We start from the raw sequence: 19,658 nt of genomic DNA on the forward strand, positions 1-19,658 counted from the left end.
CTTTATGTACACTGGTGCTTTATAGACTTCTTGTCCACTGAGAGCTGTGCTTTACTCATTTTATGAGTCGTTTAATGTGACGTGTATATAAACAGAGCCTGTTGGATGTGGTCTGGATTGTGTCCTGTATGTTTTAGATTTTACACAATCACTTTTAACTGTTTGTATTATGTAATGTACGCTTGCTTCCTTGTAATACACTTTTTATTGTGACAATTATCCTCTCCCCCAAACAATAAAAAAATAAAACTAATGCTCTTTTTATATGGTCCGTTGTTAATATTTTTGTTGTAATAGAGTATTACTTGTTGGTTTGCAGAATCAGGAAGCGTTGGCTGAGATTGAGTTGTCAAGATGTTGGAAGTATTTTCTAGGGTTTTGCATGCTTAAATCTGTGCTATTTGGGTTGTGAGCTTGTTATGTCAAAGTTTCACGACTCAACTATTCAAAAATATAGAAGTGCTGAAGGACTGAAGTCCAAATTGAGACTATAGATCATTAACTAGAAATATACACGAGAACTAACCTAGTGGACAGGATTCCATTTTACGAGTACAACTTGAAGTGGTATAAGGACTCATTCTAAAGCAACACTCAAATTCTTAATGCATTTTTTAGGACTATCATTTTCTTCCCCATCAGTTACCTTCTTACTACGCTTATAACTATAAGATAGTTAGCACACTCAAATCTTAATGCTAGTAAAAACTAGAAGTGGTATAAGACTCATTCTAAAGCAACACTCAAATCTAATGCAATTTTATACGAGACTATCATTTTCTTCCCCATCAGTTACCTTCTACTACGCTTATAACTATAAGATATAGCATGCCAGAAGGAGCAGCATCAACCTCCCTTTCTGTCTTTCTCCCTCCATAAGCTTCTGTAGATTACACCGCGAAGAATTCTGAACATCTTTCATGGAAGGCCTATCGTTTGGCAAGGTGCTTGTACAATAAGTCCTAGTTTAAATACGGTGGTCATTTGTTCCAGGTAATCTGATTCCTTTATCTCCGGGTCAAAAACATCCATGATAGGTTCTCTTCTGCATAGTGTCTCCATGCCCATTCGCAAGGTTTGAATGCTCATCTCCGATGTTGGTTCTTTCCTGTCACCAACTCCAGCAGTACCACTCCAAAGCTATAAATATCAATCTTTTCGTTCACTTTTTTGTGTAAGCATACTCTGCAATGAAATAACAGAATTGGTTAAAGCGGGTGTTACTATTGGTGTTATTGAAAAAACAAAGTTACAGTTTGTAAATGTTTCTTACCTGGAGCAAAATAACCGAAGAGCCTGCAACTGCAGACATTGTGTGAGGCTCTCCCTGCTTAGCCAACATCTTAGCCATTCCAAAGTCTGCAATTTTTGCTTTGAATTCAGAGTCTAACAAGATATTGCTAGACTTAACATCTCGGTGAATGATCTGGGAGAGCAGTCGTGGTGCATATAGCATAGACCTTGTGCAGCTCCAGTGGCAATCTGAAGTCTTGTTGGCCAATCCAGAACAACATGATGGACCGAATTGGTCCCTGTTGACGCGGATCTTCTCTTCCTTGCGTGAAGCCATCTATCCAGGCTATGGTTTTCCATGTACTCATACCAGAAGCTTGAGTTCTCACTTGAAATACAGCACCACACCTTAACTATATTTGAATGCCGAATTGTGCCCAATATTTGAATTTCTGCAATAAATTCTTTTTCCAACTTTTCATCCAGTTTTCTGTTGTTCCAGATCCTCTTCACAGACAAATTCACCTGAACGGTTAACGGCAATCCGGTACACCTGTCCTGAGCCCCCACTTCCAATCAGATTACTTTCTGTCAAATTTGACAAAATGTTTGATTCTGTGAAGTCCAGTCTATGGAATGAGGTGAGCTTCCATGTTGCAAGATCTTGCTTTTGCCTTTTATTTTGGTAGTCTCTAATCACAAACAACCCAATAATAGCCACCAAGAGAACAAAGAATACAGAGTTAAAACCAAGGCTAGTGTGTTGGCGAAATTTTGCCGGAGTCACGGAGTTTGGTGTTACAACTTGGAAGATTTAGAATAGGAGTATCGACGCAAAGATTGGAGTTGTTAAAGAAACTGTCTTCATATGCAGGTTATTGAGCTCATGTGGGATCTTTCCTGAAAGTTTGTTGGAGACAGGTTGAGATATGAAGCCTCAACCTACCGAATTCAGGTGGGATTTCACCTGAGAATTGGTTCCCGATAGATCTAAATAAAGAGGTCAGGTAAAAGACCCAAATGCTGCAGGAATTTTACCAGAAAATTCATTTCGGGAAAGATTCAAAGTGGTAAGTGTCTGCCACGAGATTATACGGGAAGGAATGTACTTGAAAGTTGATTGCGATCAAGTAGTAGAGTAGTGAGACGAAAGACTATGTCAACTCAACCGGAATTTCACCTGAGAAGAGGTTGTTGCTTGCCTAAAACATCCAAATTTTTCCAAGAAGCAACTCCAGCAGGAATTTGACCTGAAAATCTGTTGTCACTGATTTCCAACCTTGTCAAATTCCATGCCAATTTGCTAGTTAACTCACCCGAAAAAGCATTGTTGTTCAGTATCAAGCTTGACAGATTGAAGTTGTCCAAATGCCCGAAGGAATCTCACCGGAGAACTTGTTGTCGTAAAGTTGGACGGTGCGCAAGAGCTACAATTCCAAGCGATTTTGGCACCTCTCCACTGAGATTATTAGAGAAAGCAACAACTCCTGTCAAAACACCTGCAGCACATAAATGTTGAGGTAGTTGACCACTGAATTGATTAGATGACACCTCAAATGCTCAAGCTTTGAATGGAGGCCTATTTCTGGTGGCAAGACTCCACTCAACTTGTTTTCGAACAACGAAAACCTGTCATGAAGGCATCAGGCCTATGCTGGGCAACTTTCCAAAAATTGATTTGAAGAGATTAAACAGTGCAGATTCTGTAGCTTCCCAAGTCTTCTGGTATGAACCGGTCAAATTATTCGCCGAAAGATCAAGCTCAACCAAATTCCGACCTTCAACGATTTGGCAACTCACCAGATAGTTTATTGTGTAAGAGATACAACTTGTCAAGTTCTTTAACGAAAACAATCCACTAGGAATAGGACCTGTCACTGGTTTATTGCCAAAGACAGAGTTTCAAGACTCGTAAGATTGTGAGAGAATCCGGGATTTCGCCATCAAGTTTGCTTCATTAATCCACAGAGTCTGCAACTTCTTTAACTTTCCAAATTCGACTGGAATACTTGCGGTTTCATCTTCTCATAAAGGCCAACCCAGCACTTCGAGATTAGATAATTTACCGATTTCTTTCGGAACGTGCCGTCGAACTCATTTTGATAAAGATAAACACCTGCAACTCCGACAATCGGCCTATACTCGGAGGTATGTAGCCAGAAAAGTTGTTACCCCAAATTGATATTGAGAGCCGAAGGCGGTCGACTCTGTTTGGTAACGGACCCACGAAAAGATTCTGAGAGAGGTCCAGGATTTCAAGTCTGGTGCAGTTCAAGATATCTGGAAACTCTCCGGGGATGTGTTCAAGGAAAGGTCAAGGGAGGTTAATTTTTTCAGGTTGCATATTGTTGGTGGGATTTTTTGGGTGATGGCTTTGTTCTGGAGCGAAATTTCGGTGACCGAATTTTCTATGCAGGTGATTTCAGGCCAGTCACACGGTGATGACGTGGCGTTCCAGGAACTGAGAGATGGTGGATTTCCCAGTTCTTGCTTAATGTTGAGAGGATGGTTAGTTCTTTGTGTTTGGGATTTGAGAATTTACTTGGAAGGGTATGGAGATTAGAAGGAGAGTGAAGTGAATGTGCAGCAGTACTAGAAATGGGAGGGGTATTTAGGCATTTCAAATGATTTCAGTTAGTGCTCCGATGGAGTTTTTGCCGGACCAACTGCAATTGCGATTTGAAATTTAGTTAGCCGAGAAGAGTGTGCGGGGGGCTAATAAGTAAGGTTTTGGGAATCAAAATGACCCTAGAAAATAAATATAATTGCAGTTTTGCCACTGATGAAATTGCGATTGTAAGATTCAGTCAATTTGGTGTTTTCCATTACAGACATCTGTATCATGACAGGTGGTCTTGCCTGTATTGGAGAGAATTAAATAATCCAAAATCAAGCAGCCGTTTTCTTACTATCTAGTTACAAGGTTTTTTGCTTTTTGTAATGAAAAGGGTTTCTATTTACATATTTTATCAGATCTATCTAATGTTAGAAACAACTTTTTGTTTATTTAATTATCTTATCTCTGATAAAAAATTTTTACAATCATTAAATAATTTCTCAATTATACTTATGATTGCATTTATTCCTATTTTTCATCCTTAAATACCGTCGTTTCTTTTATTTCAAAGATTCTTAATTTTTTACTGTAACGCGACGTACGTTAGCACTTAAAATGCATCGACGTTTTCTTTGGCAGAAGATGGGCTAATTTTAGCAAACTAGTTTTATTAATAGCATCTAAGCTTTTTTTGGCTTTTTTCAGTCAATTCCAAAGTCCAAAATTACTTTCGAGACCACCATTGGACTCTCCATAACCTTCCTCGACAAAATCTATATCTTCACTTGTCGACCTCCACTCACCGTTTCGACCACATCAACCGTAACTTATGTGTTACTTTTAGAGTGAGAATCATAATAAATCAATCAGGGTATCATTTAGATTTCGTTAAACTTCGGGTGGGAATATGCTCGTTCACTCAATAAAATGTCCAAAAAGATTAAATTTGGTTGATCCTTGCGTACGAGATGTTAATTTTTTCCAATTTTGAAATAATCATTTCTGAAAATAAAATCTTTTAATTGCTGTGATTTTAAAATCTATAATGATATGTTTGATAAATTAGATTTTAAAATGATTAAAAAGATAATTTATTTCCTAAACTACAACAACCAAACGCACTCCCAATTCTATTAAGGTGATAGATGATTGATAGGACTTCAGTGCGGTGGCTTGACGATTGGCAACGTGGACACGGATTAACATAGTAGTGAGAGAGGGGTAATTTGTGGTGTTCAAAGAATATGTTGGAACCGAATCGGAGGCCTTAGGTTTGTTCGGTTCTATCCAGAACTGACTGTCACGAGTAGGTTTCCGTTCCAAATTTTTGGAACCGTTACTTGCAATTCCAATTCCGTTCCTATAGTTGGAACCGAACCAGAACCAGAACCATAAACCAGGAACCGAGACTATAAAAATAAAAATTAAAGATTAGGGGATTTATAAAAACTTTTATAGAAAAGTAATGTTAATACATTTATATTTATATTTCATAACATTTAAAGTAAGTTGGTTTGACTTTTGAGAATCTACCTTTACAAATAATAAGTTTGTAATTTGATGAATTTATAATTTTATTTTTTATTTTTGTTACAATGCCAGGTGGGGGGTATTGTAAGTTTTTAAGGGTTTTTTTTCTTTTCCATTTAAAAACTTTTGGGGTCATGAATTTTATATGGTACACCGAACGGAACCGAACCTTTTGTTACAGGTTCTATTCGGGTACCTAAAACCAGAACTGTCCGTTCTGTTTTCGGTTCTAATTGTAACTGTCGTTCCAGTTCTAGTTTGATTCCTTCAAAAAAATAGGTACCCAACGAACACCCCTAGTAATTTGGTAGTTCTTGACTACATATGGGGGTTTTTGTAACACCTTGATTTAATTGTCAATTTATAAGTGGAAGTCAATGGATTTATAAGTCAATGAATTGGATGGTATACGATTAAGACAAAACAAATGAATTGGAGAGGTGGCAAGTAACACAACTTCAGATATTATACTTTATTGGAATGAAAACAGCATTTCATTATTTGTTTTGAATGTTGACTATAGATATGTGATCCCAATCTTGGTCAAACTTTTCTTTTGAAACCATTCATTTCCTGTACTGTCGTTTTATATTCATGTTATTCCCTCTCACACGACTGCTAACCCTACCTTCATTTCTTAATCCCACTTGACTATTTCACCGGGCTTGATTATATTTTCTTGATATTTTTCTCTCAGACAAAATCCTTGCACATGATCTGGTATTTCCGATACAAAATTATACGAAGATTTTTTTTATTTTTTTTTATTTTTTTATGATCGAAAAGATGTCTAACTAGTTTATATACATCTAATTAATCCTTTGAAAATTAGAATTCTCAAAATAGATTCTACCCAACTAATCTTTTGAAAATCCAATTATCAATAGAAAAAGAGTTAAATAACTACTTTTATTACTTATAATATCTAGAGGCTCAAACCTAAGAACACATAAAATTCTTTTGCACTTTATTATTAGTAAATGGTCCTTCAAGTGACCAATAAAAAGATTAATTATAGATAACTGGTATATGATTCTTTTTCCTCAATGAATGTAACGATTTTCAAACGTTATCGATGCTGCCTAACGCAACAACCACTTTTTTCCAGATACGTGTATAGAAAAAGATGATCCATTGTTAGTGGAGGATCCACTGCAATATTTGAAGGGGTTTGAACGTTTAGAATATTGTTCTTCATTACCTCTAGATTAGAGAGGATCACGTGGAGCCAAACATGTCTTTTCTACTTTAACAGACTTGACTCATATTGATTAGAATTAGTCTATAGAATAAAAACAAACAGCGCAGCCTCGGAATAATTTTTGGCAGGGGATAACTTATTGTGTTACAAATTATTACTTTTTTAAGTAACAACATCTAGCAATCATCATGTATGTAAAATCTAGAAGGAATGAGTCTGTTTTGTTTCAAGTATAAGACAGGACAACTAATTCTTAATATTCTATTCATTTTGCTTACTTTATCTGTTGCCATTTCGTCAAGCACACTCACACAAAGTTTGGGATTCCTATGATAGTTGATACCAATACATATACACAATATAATATTTAGTTTTTTAAACATAATAACAATCAAAGACGTGGGAATATTTTTATACTCTCTTTGTAAGACTTTAAAAAAAAAAAAAATCGTAATGTTTGGAAAAACTTAGAAAATATTATTAAAATAATGTTTGAAGTTATCCATCTATACATGATTGAATCTTGTTTAACTAAATCATCATCATAACTCAGTGGAAGGTGAAATCCTAATTGTGGATGGTGTGCTAAGTGCTAACCCAACTAAGTATTAATTTTGCAATTAGTAGACTATGTAAATGGTAGGTGGCCAGATGGTAATATAACTTATTAAAGAATAAATGTTAGAAAAATGTTTATTTTTCCTTTTTTTTTTTAATTATTATTTGGCGTTCTTGCTATTATATGTACTATTTTAAAGTTTTTTTATAAAGAAAAATCATATACTGAATAAATAATGAGAATCTTCTAGATAGAAATGACTAAATTAAATTTATAGAAAAAATATACAAGTTGTTTACGAGGACTTATTTTCCAAATTCACGTTGTGGAATGGAATGGTTTTCAAGATTAATGATTATACAAGCAATAAAGCTAAGCATCAGGTGAACCAATCAAGAAAACTGGCTTTCACACCTAACGTCCAGGAAAAAAAAAACAAAAGTCTTTTAATCTAGATGCATGCACTTTTTGTTTTTTTTGTAATCTGAAATCAAAACTCAAATTAACAGATAAGGTCTTAGTTACACTGTTACAAACACTTAATTAATGACTTAAGAGGCTTGTAGGTATTGACAGCCTGGTTCAGCCTTGAATGGAGCCACATGCTGCGGCCATGGCCCCAGCAAGCACACCAATTCAGAAGCTGGAGACTAAACATGATACTTCCTCTTTTACACATTTTTTCCCACAATGTACATCTCCACAGGGAAGTAAACTGTCAAGCCAGTAACCAATGGCTCCAAGAAGTGCAAGTACTTCATTGAAGAAGGCAATGCCATGGAAATTACCGTTGCCATTACCACAAATATCGTTCTCTCACACTTACCCTGAGAAGATTGACGCTAACATTGACTTAGTCTTGCTGATGTTTAGAGGGTATTCGTGGCCGATGAACTTTGAATAGGCCACATCATGCTAGCCCTTTGCTCGACCGAGCTGAATACTGGTTGAGCCACTACCTATTTATCCAAGATTCACTAAAAATTAAGGATATTTAATTGGGAGAATGTGAGCATTCCGGTTTGTATTACTGTTTTATGAGACATAGAGGATTAAGAGAAAGCCTGATATCTTCCTGAGGTGCATGACAATGAAGAAATTGGCTAAATCGTCAACCAAAAGGCTTGTAAAATCCAAAGCCATCAACATGTTACCCGCTCATGGTTCCCTAATGCGGCGTAGCCAAGGCAGCCGCATACCACTTTCAAAGTTGTGCTGTAACGTAGCTATTACGTTAGCCCTCTTCATAACTTTGTTTTCAGCGGTGATGACCTCAATGTGTTTCTAAACATTTATGGGAAAAACATAAAGACTTTATTAGAATGATTCACTACAAAGTAAGACTTGCGTCAAATTAGACTCAGCCATACATGCTAAGTTAAATTATTTCCCCAGTGATGCAGAGCCGATTAATGGGAATAAAGTCTTGACAATTTATCAATCAAGGGTGGTCATAGGTTCACTTGGCTTTCAATCAGATAGGAGAATATCGCAAGCAAATATCATGTCCCCCATGCTCTAAACATCCTCCAAATTTTCTCATCCAGAGTGTGGAGCCCTGTAACAATCCGCTAAGAACCGGCTGTGTATAATGATAGGCTGAAACATTTAAAGAGTTTGCAACGCCGTGATCCATCCAAGCGTGCTCTCCCCCAGGCCAGTGACAGCACTCCAATCCCCCATGGCTGTAATTATATGTGCACTTGCAGTCCACACAGTCCTCGTGTACCTCACCAATTAGAATTATATATAGCTTCAAAAGTAAAAGTTATTTTAACTGGGAATGCAAGTTTACGCCACCTGTATTAGTTGATCTTTAATTGCAATTACAGACCTGCATTTAAAAGGACTATAAAGTATTCAAGTTTGATTAATTATCATTGTCCTTTAGACATTAATAGCGAGGGTATAAATTAAAAATTTGGAGCCTAAGCAATGAAGAATGCATGCATCTGGTTTTGCTGGTCAAATCTCTGTCAAGAAGCCTCGTTGCCAATAGATGATAGACCCTATTACGGTATATTTGACTTCCTTTTACCATGCAGGAACGCTTTGGCCCACAAATTGGTTTTGGGTTTTACATAGTTATTATCGATCCTCATTGAAGAACATCATGCTTTGTTTAGATATGAAATCACATATGTCAAACACAGAAGTTACATGCATGGAAAGTATAAAATTATACACGGACGCTTGATCCATCAAAAAGGAAAACAAATCCTAAGTTGAAGGCATATGTGTGTACAGGAGTTAAGACAGGATGAATACCAGTTCTTTAGACCTTCCATCATCATCAATCTCCCTATCTGCCACTTGGCTAATCCATACTAGATTCACAGATATCTCTTCTTGAATTGTTGAACTATCTTGCCATATCCAATAACACATTATACTTGAACAAGCATGTGTACTTGGAAGATTGAACTATTCAGTGGTCGTTATATGAAATAATCAAAGTTCATGAACAAACAACAAAAATGGCTTGCTTAACTGAGGGGGAGAAACAAAGTAACTCTTGAAAATTGTGTTGTTGAGAGCATAATAGTCTGAGAATGGTGCACTATCCTGGCTTCCTAGGCACCAATATTTATACTCTATTGAGATGCAGTTGCACTCCGGCAGACTTTTTATCACGCATGTAAAGATGTTGCCCGCAGGTTACATAAGCTGAGGTGTGAATTGCCGGCCCTATGATTCATTACAATTCGAAAATAGGACACTCATTTGCCACATTTAAATCATTTCCTGAACGTATTAAATCACTTTTGCATGTTTAGTGGTGAGCATTTATTAAGGTCTTATCTTCTCCTCCAAATCCGTTCGCTATGCCAATTTGGGAGAAACCTAATCAAAGTTGAAAAAGTAAATTTCTTTTTCTCTCGTAATATTGGGCTTTACATAAATTAAGATGTTAAAAACTATGAACTTGATATTTTTTATAGGTATTGGTTGCCCTCATGCTTGTTCCATCAACGTTTTGATACAGTTACAAGATAATACTGTCAAATCCAAAATTCAGGTTATGTAAGAGAAAATTCAGAATTCCTTGAACAACAATGTTTCTCAGTTAACTTTTACCCATTTTTTACTTCTAAAACTTGTTACAAATTCAAATAGACCGGTTTTTTCTCTATATTTTTTATTTGAGTAATACTACGCTGATAAACGTCTCTCACTACTTTCTCTCACAAACACCCAACGTGGCATTGAGTTGGTTTTACACGTCAAATCACAAAATTTGACTAAACATGAACGGCCGTTACTTAAGGAGGAACGGCCGTTACTTAAGGAGGAACGGCCATTCATTCATAAGGAATAGTCGTTCTATTCATAAAGAACGGCCGTTTGCATAAGGAATGGTTATTCCATAAGATGGAAGGGGTGTTCCATCTTATGGAACAGGTGTTCCACATGGAACTCCCATTCCATAAGAAGGAATGAGGGTTCCATGAGCCCATTTGGATTAATGGCCGTTCCTCAGTCAAGAACGACCATTCCTCATCCAAGGAACGGTCACTTCTCATCCAAGGAATGGTCGTTCCTCATCTAAGGAGCATCCGTTCTTATTTTATAACGACCATTCCCTATGGAGGAATGACCTTTTTTTGGTGTAGTCGAAATCATTTTGCTACTGTTCTAGTGGGAGCTACCAACTCGCAGTACAACGTGTGCGGTTTGTTAGAGAAATTAGTGAGAGATGTTTGTCAGGCTAGTATTATTGTTTTTATTTTCCTAATATGTATGATTGATAATCAGATTAAGTCGAGTATAGTATTATAGTTTGTTAAGCACTGATCATTACATCTGCTACTTTCAGTATGCAAATAACATGAAAAGAATCGAGTTACACGGAGAGCAGCCATTAATGGTCAAGCCGTGGCTCAGCTTAAAATCCGTTTGTGAACTGCATCTCATAAGACTGCTCCAAACATAAAATCAATACAAATAAAGAAAATTACATTAGCATAAAACTGAAATTACAGAACTTCATATAGATTGGTTTTCTGTTTTCTTTGACCAAAAAGGAGTATGAAATAAACAACTATATTGAGCAGGGAAATGAGTGCACAACAAATTCAACTCACGATAATAATAATCGCATTGTGTTCATGGATGATGACAATACGCCCATGAAAAACAAATTGGAACTGCTGAAATGCTGATTAAAAAGCACTGTTATAGAAACAAGAAAACTTAGCTGTTCATTTCACTTGTACTCGAACGATGGCACCGGAGGAGCATCAAAGCTCTCCAAGACCTCTGTCTTAGTTCCACTACTTTTTCCCTGATTCCTCCTTTTTACCACCAAAAAAACCTCCAAAACATCTGCGAACTTATGAGATTTTGCGAGCTTTCTGGCAAAATCACACGCAACAGTTGCCTATAAGAAAAAATAAATTTGCTATTTGGGATTTTTGAATATATTATTTTAAATTAATAGGCATATTCCTAAAAGATCTCAATTTGTTTCAAATTTTATTGTAAGCTTATACAAAGTTTAATAAACCTTACTTACTGCAGGAACAATTTATTGCTAGATTCCTGCCTTCTCTGAATAAATAAAATAGAAAGACTTCCAGTACAGCTGTTCTGAGGATGTTGGGCCCAAAAGCAATTCTGGATTCAGAAATAGCATTCGTTTATTCTTGATCTCAATGTTGTCAAATATATGAAGTTATAGTGAAACATTACTCAAGAGGTACTTAATTCGACTCTCTTCTCAAGTGTAAATAAGGGTAGTTATTGAAACCTTTATTTGGTCGATAGTTTTAAGGTTCTAAGGAATTAGTTGAGGTGCACAAAAAGAAAAACATTATTACATCCGTGGGCGGATCCAACTCCTTTGAGGGTAGGCCTGGATTTAAAAAAAAATTAATAATATATAAACCCACAAAAAATTGTTATTAATATATATACTAAGTCCACCATCAGATTTTTAAAAAATAAGAACTATTATACATATATTTAGGCTTACAAAAAACTTGCTATTTATATATATATATATTTCAAACCCACATCATATTAAAATTTTAAAACTCTCTTCACTCTTTTTCTCCACGGCTCTACCTGCTTTTTATGATTATAACCTAAAAATTCTTTATTCTTTCATTCTCTCATTCTCTTTCTCATGATATTCGCTCTTAAAAGTTTTGAAATCTAAAATTATTAAAGCTTTCATGACTCAATGTACCACAATTAACTCCGTTTTCTATTTTATTAGTTTTAGGTATATATATTGATTATTTCAATTTAATTTTTTTTAGGGTTGAATCATGCTTTTTTTTTTTTTTTTTTTTTTTTTTTCTAATTTTTGGTAAAAAGACATGGGTCTTGTGAGTTTACTTTGTGTTTTGTGTCTAAGAATGAACCTACTTTCCCAAATTAAAACTTTAACTATATTTTAAAGAACGTTAGTTTTCACCCTTCACCCATCACTTTTCTACATTTCAAACGTCACTATTCAGCTGTTCAAAATTATTAAAAAAATTTGAATTACTATTTACGTTTGTACCAAGAATTTTTTTTTTTTTTTATTAATTCATATTAAAAGTCAACGCAATGTTGACTTAATTTAAGTTTTCATTGACTTTAGCTTAGGTTAGGTCTAATCAAAGTAATGAAAATTTATATTATAATATTTGAAAGCCAAAAATTAAAAGAAGATTTTGTTCAAGATTTACTCCAAATTTTGTTTCTCATAAATTTATTCAAGTAGGAAAGTATTGTGTTATTGCATTCATTTCTCCCAGGTTCTTGATATTGTATTATTTTCTTTGCTTAAAGTTTAATGGTTTTTTAAAGTTTTCACTAATTGTTTGACAAATAATGGTGGAACCGCGGAGGCTCTCACGGGCCAACATCCTGGATCCGCCACTGTTACATAGACTTGGTGTGTTTCGGCAGTGTTACTAAAGAAAAAACAGCCTCATGCCCAATCACAACCACAACTACAACAACACATAGATGTCGAATTCACACGAGATAAAATTACACTTCGGAAAAGCTGAAGTTGCATTATTATTACAAGTAATAATCAAGATTTATACAACTAATTAACTAGAACATAAACTTAAGCTTATACAGCACATATATTTCTCTTTCTTACAATTCAGGAATTTCACTGAGAAGAGGCTGTTGCTTGCCTTAAAAACATTCAATTTTTTCCAAAAAGCATCTGCAGCAGGAATTTGACCTGAAAATCTGTTGTCATTGAAATCCAATCTTCTCAAATTCCATGACAATTTGCTAGGTAACTCACCCGAAAAAGCATTGTTGTTCAGTATCAAGCTTGACAGAATGAAAGTGGCCTAAATTCCCGAAGGGATCTCACCGGAGAACTTGTTGTCGTGAAGTTTGAGGGTGTGCAAAGTGCTACAATTTGCAAGCGATTTTGGCAGCTCTCCACTGAGATTATTAGAGAAAGCAACAACTCTTTTTAAAACACCTGCGGCACATAAATGTTTAGGTAGTTGACCACTGAATTGATTAGATGACACGTCAAATGCTTGAAGCTTTGAATGGAGGCCTATTTCTGGTGGCAAGACTCCACTCAACTTGTTTTTGGACACACGAAAATCTCAGTGAAGGCGTTAGCCCTATACTTGAAGGCAACTCTCCAGAAAACTGATTTGAATGGAGATTAATCAGTTGCAGATTCTGTGACTTCCAAAATTCTTCTGGTATGGAACAGATCAAATTATTCGCCGAAAGATCAAGCTCAACCAAATTCCGACCTTCAAACGAGTTTAGCAACTCAACATATAGTTTATTGTGGCGGAGATACAGGTATGTTAAGCTCTTTAACGAAAACAATCCAATAGGAATAGGACCTGCCAAATTGTTTATTGACAAAGAAAGAATTTGAGGACTCGTAAGATTGGTAAGAGAATCCGGGATTTCGCCCATTAAGTTTGCATCATTAATCCACAGAGTCTGCAACTTCTTTAACTTTCCAAATTCGACTGGAATACTTGCAGGTTTCATCTACTCATTAAAGGCCAAACCCAGCACTTCGAGATTAGATAAGTTACCGATTTCTTTCGGAAACGTGCCGTCGAACTCATTTTGATAAAGATACAACCTCTGCAACTCCGACAATCGGCCTATACTGGGAGGTATATCGCCAGAAAAGTTGTTATCCCCAAAATTGATATATTGGAGAGCCGAAAGGCGGTCGATATCGTTTGGTAACGGACCCACGAAAAGATTCTCAGACAGTTCCAGGATTTCAAGTCTGGTGCAGTTCAAGATATCTGGAAACTCTCCGGGGATGTTGTTCAAGGAAAGTTCAAGGGAGATTAAGTTTTTCAGGTTGCATATTGTTGGTGGGATTTTTTGGGTGATGGCTTTGTTCTGGAGCGAAATTTCGGTGACCGAATTTTCTATGCAGGTGATTCCAGGCCAGTTGCACGGTGATACGTGGCGTCCCAGGAACTGAGAGATGGTGGATTTCCCAGTTCTTGCTTAATGTTGAGGAGGATGGTTAGTTCTTCTGTGTTTGGGATCTGAGAATTTACTTGGAAGGGTATGGAGATTAGAAGGAGAGTGAAGTGAGTATGTAGCAGTACAGTAGAAATGGGGAGCGTAATTTAGGCATTTCAAATGATTTCAGTTATTTACTCCGATAGAGTTTTGCCGGACCAACTGCAATTGCGATTTGAAATTTAGTTAGCAGTGTGCGGGCGGGCTTATAAGTAAGGTTTTGGGAATCAAAATGACGCTAGAAAAGAATATAATTGCAGTTTTGCCACTGATGAAAATGGGATTGTAAGATCAGTCAAATTTGGTGTTATGTTCCATTACAGATCAGCTGTATCCAAGCATCATGACAGGTGGGTCTTGCCCTTGCCCACTCGATATTGGAGAGAAATTAGGAATAAATCCAAAATCAAGCAGCCGGTTTTAATTATCTTACTCTCTGATAAAAGAAAAAATATTGACAATGCATTAAAATAATTTTTCCTTTGCTTTTTATAACTATGATTATTGATTAAATAGATTAAACGACATATTCCCACCTGACATTTAGTGAAATCTCAAGTTAGTACTTATGGTTGCATTTATTCTAAATTTCCACCTTTAAAATACCGTCGTTTCTTTTATTTCAATAGATTCTTAACTTTTTAGTGTTGTGCACCGACGCTTTCTTTGATAGAAGATAGACTCATTTTAGCAAAACGTGGCTTACATTAACAACATCTAAGCCAACGGTTTTTGGCTTTTTTCGGTCGATTCCAAAATCTAAAATCACTTTCGAGATCACCGTTTGACTCCTCACAACCTCCACTACAAAACTCATATCTTCGTTTGTTTACTTCACTCACCATTTCCTACCACATCCAATAGTAACTTAGGGTGTTGCTTTATGGGTGAGAATCTGGAATAAAACAAGAGTCTGTTGGATGTGGTTTGGATTTGTGTCCTGTATGTTTTAGATTTTACAACAATCACTTTTAACTGTTTGTAGGTATGTAATGTACAGTTGCCTCCTTGTAATACACTTTTTATTGTGACAATTATATTCTTTCCCCCAGACAATAAAAAAATAAACTAAGAAATGCATCTTTTTATTATAGTCCGTTGTTAAATATTTTTGTTGTAATAAGAGTATTTACATTGTTGGTTTGCAGAATCAGGAAGCGTTGGCTGAGATTTTGAGTTGCCAAGATGTTGGAAGTATTTTCTAGGGTTTTGCATGCTTAAATCTGTGCTATTTGGGTTGTGAGCTTGTTATGTCAAATAGTTTCACGACTCAACTATTCGAAAAATATAGAAGTGCTCAAGGACTGAAGTCCAAAATTGAGATCTATAGATGCATTAACTAAACCTAGTGGACAGGGATTCCATTTTACAGAGTACAAACTAGAAGTGGTATAAGGACTCATTCTAAAGCAACACTCAAAATCTTAATGCAATTTTATACGGGACTATCATTTGCTTCCCCATCAGTTACCTTCTTACTACGCTTATAACTATAAAGATAGTTAGCAGTGCCAAGAAGGGGAGCAGCATCAACCTCCCCCGCTGTCTTTCTCCCTCCATAAGCTTCTGTAGGATTACACCGACGAAGAATCTCCGAAACATCTTTCATGGGAGGCCTATCGTTTGGCAAGGTGCTTGTACAAATAAGTCCTAGTTTAAATACAGTGGTCATTTGTTCCAGGTAATCTGATTCCTTTATCTCCGGGTCAAAAACATCCATGATAGGTTTCTCTTCTGCATAGTGTCTCCATGCCCATTCTGCAAGGTTTGAATGCTCATCTCCGATGTTAGGTTCTTTTCCTGTCACCAACTCCAGCAGTACCACTCCAAAGCTATAAATATCAATCTTTTCGTTCACTTTTTTTGTGTAAGCATACTCTGCAATGAAATAACAGAATTGGGTTAAAGCGGGTCTTACTATTGGTGTTATTGAAAAAGCAAAAGTTACCAGTTTGTAAATGTTTCTTGCCTGGAGCAAAATAACCGAAAGAGCCTGCAACTGCAGACATTGTGTGAGGCTCTCCCTGCTTAGCCAACATCTTAGCCAGTCCAAAATCTGCAATTTTTGCTTTGAATTCAGAGTCTAACAAGATATTGCTAGACTTAACATCTCGGTGAATGATCTGTGGAGAGCAGTCGTGGTGCATATAGCATAGACCTTGTGCAGCTCCAGTGGCAATCTGAAGTCTTGTTGGCCAATCCAGAACAATATGATGGACCGAATTGGTCCCTGTTGACGCGGATCTTCTCTTCCTTGCGTGAAGCCATCTATCCAAGCTTTGGTTTTCCATGTACTCATATACGAGAAGCTTTGAGTTCTCACTTGAAATACAGCACCACAACTTAACTATATTTGAATGCCGAATTGTGCCCAATATTTGAATTTCTGCAATAAATTCTTTTTCCAACTTTTCATCCAGTTTTCTGTTGTTCCAGATCCTCTTCACAGCGACAAATTCACCTGAACGGTTAACGGCAATCCGGTACACCTGTCCTGAGCCCCCACTTCCGATCAGATTACTTTCTGTCAAATTTGACAAAATGTTTGATTCTGTGAAGTCCAGTCTATGGAATGAGGTGAGCTTCCATGTTGCAAGATCTTGCTTTTGCCTTTTATTTTGGTAGTCTCTAATCACAAACAAGCCCAATAGAATAGCAACCAAGAGAGCAAAGAATGCAAGAGTTAAAACCAAGGCTAAGTGTTTGGGCGAAATTTTGCCGGAGTCACGGAGTTTGGTGTTACAACTTGGAAGATTTAGAATAGGAGTATCGACGCAAAGATTGGAGTTGTTAAAGAAACTGTCTTCATATGCAAGGTTATTGAGCTCATGTGGGATCTTTCCTGAAAGTTTGTTGGAGGACACGTTGAGAATAGTAAGCCTCAACCTACCGAATTCAGGTGGGATTTCACCTGAGAATTGATTCCCGGATAGATCTAAATAAAGCAGGTCAGGTAAAGACCCAAATGCTACAGGAATTTTACCAGAAAATTCATTTCTGGAAAGATTCAAAGTGGTAAGTGTCTGCCACGAGATTATACGGGAAGGAAGTGTACTTGAAAGTTGATTGCGATCAAGTAGTAGAGTAGTGAGACGAGAAAGACTAGTCAACTCAACCGGAATTTCACCTGAGAAGAGGTTGTTGCTTGCCTTAAAAACATCTAAATTTTTCCAAGAAGCAACTCCAGCAGGAATTTGACCTGAAAATCTGTTGTCACTGATTTCCAACCTTGTCAAATTCCATGCCAATTTGCTAGGTAACTCACCCGAAAAAGCATTGTTGTTCAGTATCAAGCTTGACAGATTGAAAGTTGTCCAAATGCCCGAAGGAATCTCACCGGAGAACTTGTTGTCGTAAAGTTGGACGGTGCGCATAGAGCTACAATTTCCAAGCGACTTTGGCACCTTTCCACTGAGATTATTAGAGAAAGCAACAACTCCTGTCAAAACACCTGCAGCACATAAATGTTGAGGTAGTTGACCACTGAATTGATTAGATGACACCTCAAATGCTTCAAGCTTTGAATGGAGGCCTATTTCTGGTGGCAAGACTCCACTCAACTTGTTTTCGAACAGACGAAAACCTGTCAGTGAAGGCATCAGGCCTATGCTTGAAGGCAACTCTCCAGAAAATTGATTTGAAAAGAGATTAAACAGTTGCAGATTCTGTAACTTCCCTAAGTCTTCTGGTATGGAACCGGTCAAATTATTCGCCGAAAGATCAAGCTCAACCAAATTCCGACCTTCAAACGAGTTTGGCAACTCACCAGATAGTTTATTGTTGAAGAGATAGAAGTTTGTCAAGTTCTTTAACGAAAACAATCCACTAGGAATAGGACCTGTCAAATGGTTTATTGCCAAAGACAGAATCTCAAGACTCGTAAGATTGGTGAGGGAATCCGGGATTTCGCCGATTAAGTTTGCTTCATTAATCCACAGAGTCTGCAACTTCTTTAACTTTCCAAATTCGACTGGAATACTGGCAGGTTTCATCTTCTCATTAAGGGCCAAACCCAGCACTTCGAGATTAGATAAGTTACCGATTTCTTTCGGAATCGTGCCGTCGAACTCATTTAGATAAAGATATAACTTCTGCAACTCCGACAATCGGCCTATACTCGGAGGTATATCGCCAGAAAAGTTGTTATCCCCAAAATTGATATATTGGAGAGCCGAAAGGTGGTCGATATCGTTTGGTAATTGACCCACGAAAAGATTCTTAGATAGTTCCAGGATTTCAAGTCTGGTGCAGTTCAAGATATCTGGAAACTCTCCGGGGATGTTGTTCAAGGAAAGGTCAAGGGAGGTTAAGTTTTTCAGTTTGCATATTGTTGGTGGGATTTTTTGGGTGATGGCTTTGTTCTGGAGCGAAATTTCGGTGACCGAATTTTCTATGCAGGTGATTTCAGGCCAGTCACACGGTGATGACGTGGCGTTCCAGGAACTGAGAGATGGTGGATTTCCCAGTTCTTGCTTAATGTTGAGGAGGATGGTTAGTTCTTTTGTGTTTGGGATTTGAGAATTTACTTGGAAGGGTATGGAGATTAGAAGGAGAGTGAAGTGAATATGCAGCAGTACTAGAAATGGGGAGGGTAATTTAGGCATTTCAAATGATTTCAGTTAGTTACTCCGATAGAGTTTTTGCCAGGACCAACAGCAATTGCGATTTGAAATTTAGTTAGCCGAGGAGAGTGTGGGGCGGGCTAATAAGTAAGGTTTTGGGAATCAAAATGACCCTAGAAAATAATATAATTGCAGTTTTGCCACTGATGAAAATGGGATTATAAGATCAGTCAAATTTGGTTTCTTACTATCTAGTTACAAAGGTGTTTTGCTTTTTGTAATGAAAAGGGTTCTCTTTTATTTAAAAAATATAATTTACATTGATTCTTTACATATTTTATCAGATTTAATATAATGTTAGAAACAACTTTTTGTTTATTTTGATTATCTTACTCTCTGATAAAATAAAAAATATTGGCAATGTATTAAAATAATTTTTCCTTTGTTTCTTATAACTTTATGATTGTTGATTAAATAGATTAAACGGCATATTCTCACGTTTAGTAAAATCTCAAGTTAATACCTATGATTGCA

At 36.7% G+C, this 19,658-nt stretch overlaps 1 protein-coding gene and 1 pseudogene across 1 annotated transcript; both read right to left on the minus strand.

Moving 5' to 3' along the window:
- Positions 1-814: 814 nt before the first annotated feature.
- Positions 815-14,630, minus strand: LOC116133609 (annotated as a pseudogene).
- Positions 14,631-15,899: 1,269 nt separating this feature from the next.
- LOC116133637 (receptor-like protein kinase 5) lies at positions 15,900-19,187 on the minus strand. The gene is made up of 2 exons (XM_031419321.1): positions 16,532-19,187; positions 15,900-16,440 (listed from the first exon to the last, which is right to left on the minus strand). Exons 1-2 carry the CDS (start codon positions 19,164-19,166, stop codon positions 15,998-16,000), a joined length of 3,078 nt encoding a protein of 1,025 aa, XP_031275181.1. The 5' UTR covers positions 19,167-19,187; the 3' UTR covers positions 15,900-15,997.
- Positions 19,188-19,658: the final 471 nt, after the last annotated feature.

This window comes from Pistacia vera, unplaced genomic scaffold, assembly GCF_008641045.1.
Source record: "Pistacia vera cultivar Batoury unplaced genomic scaffold, PisVer_v2 Contig271, whole genome shotgun sequence".
NCBI classification, from domain to species: Eukaryota; Viridiplantae; Streptophyta; class Magnoliopsida; order Sapindales; family Anacardiaceae; genus Pistacia; species Pistacia vera.

What these genes read in the sequence shown, in the direction of transcription:
- LOC116133637 (XM_031419321.1), bottom strand. Translation starts at nt 19,166, where the DNA reads ATGCCTAAATTACCCTCCCCATTTCTAGTACTGCTGCATATTCACTTC. An exon ending in TTTCGGTTATTTTGCTCCAG is followed by an intron (nt 16,441 to 16,531) that starts GCAAGAAACATT and finishes ATTTCATTGCAG; the next exon opens with AGTATGCTTACACAAAAAAA.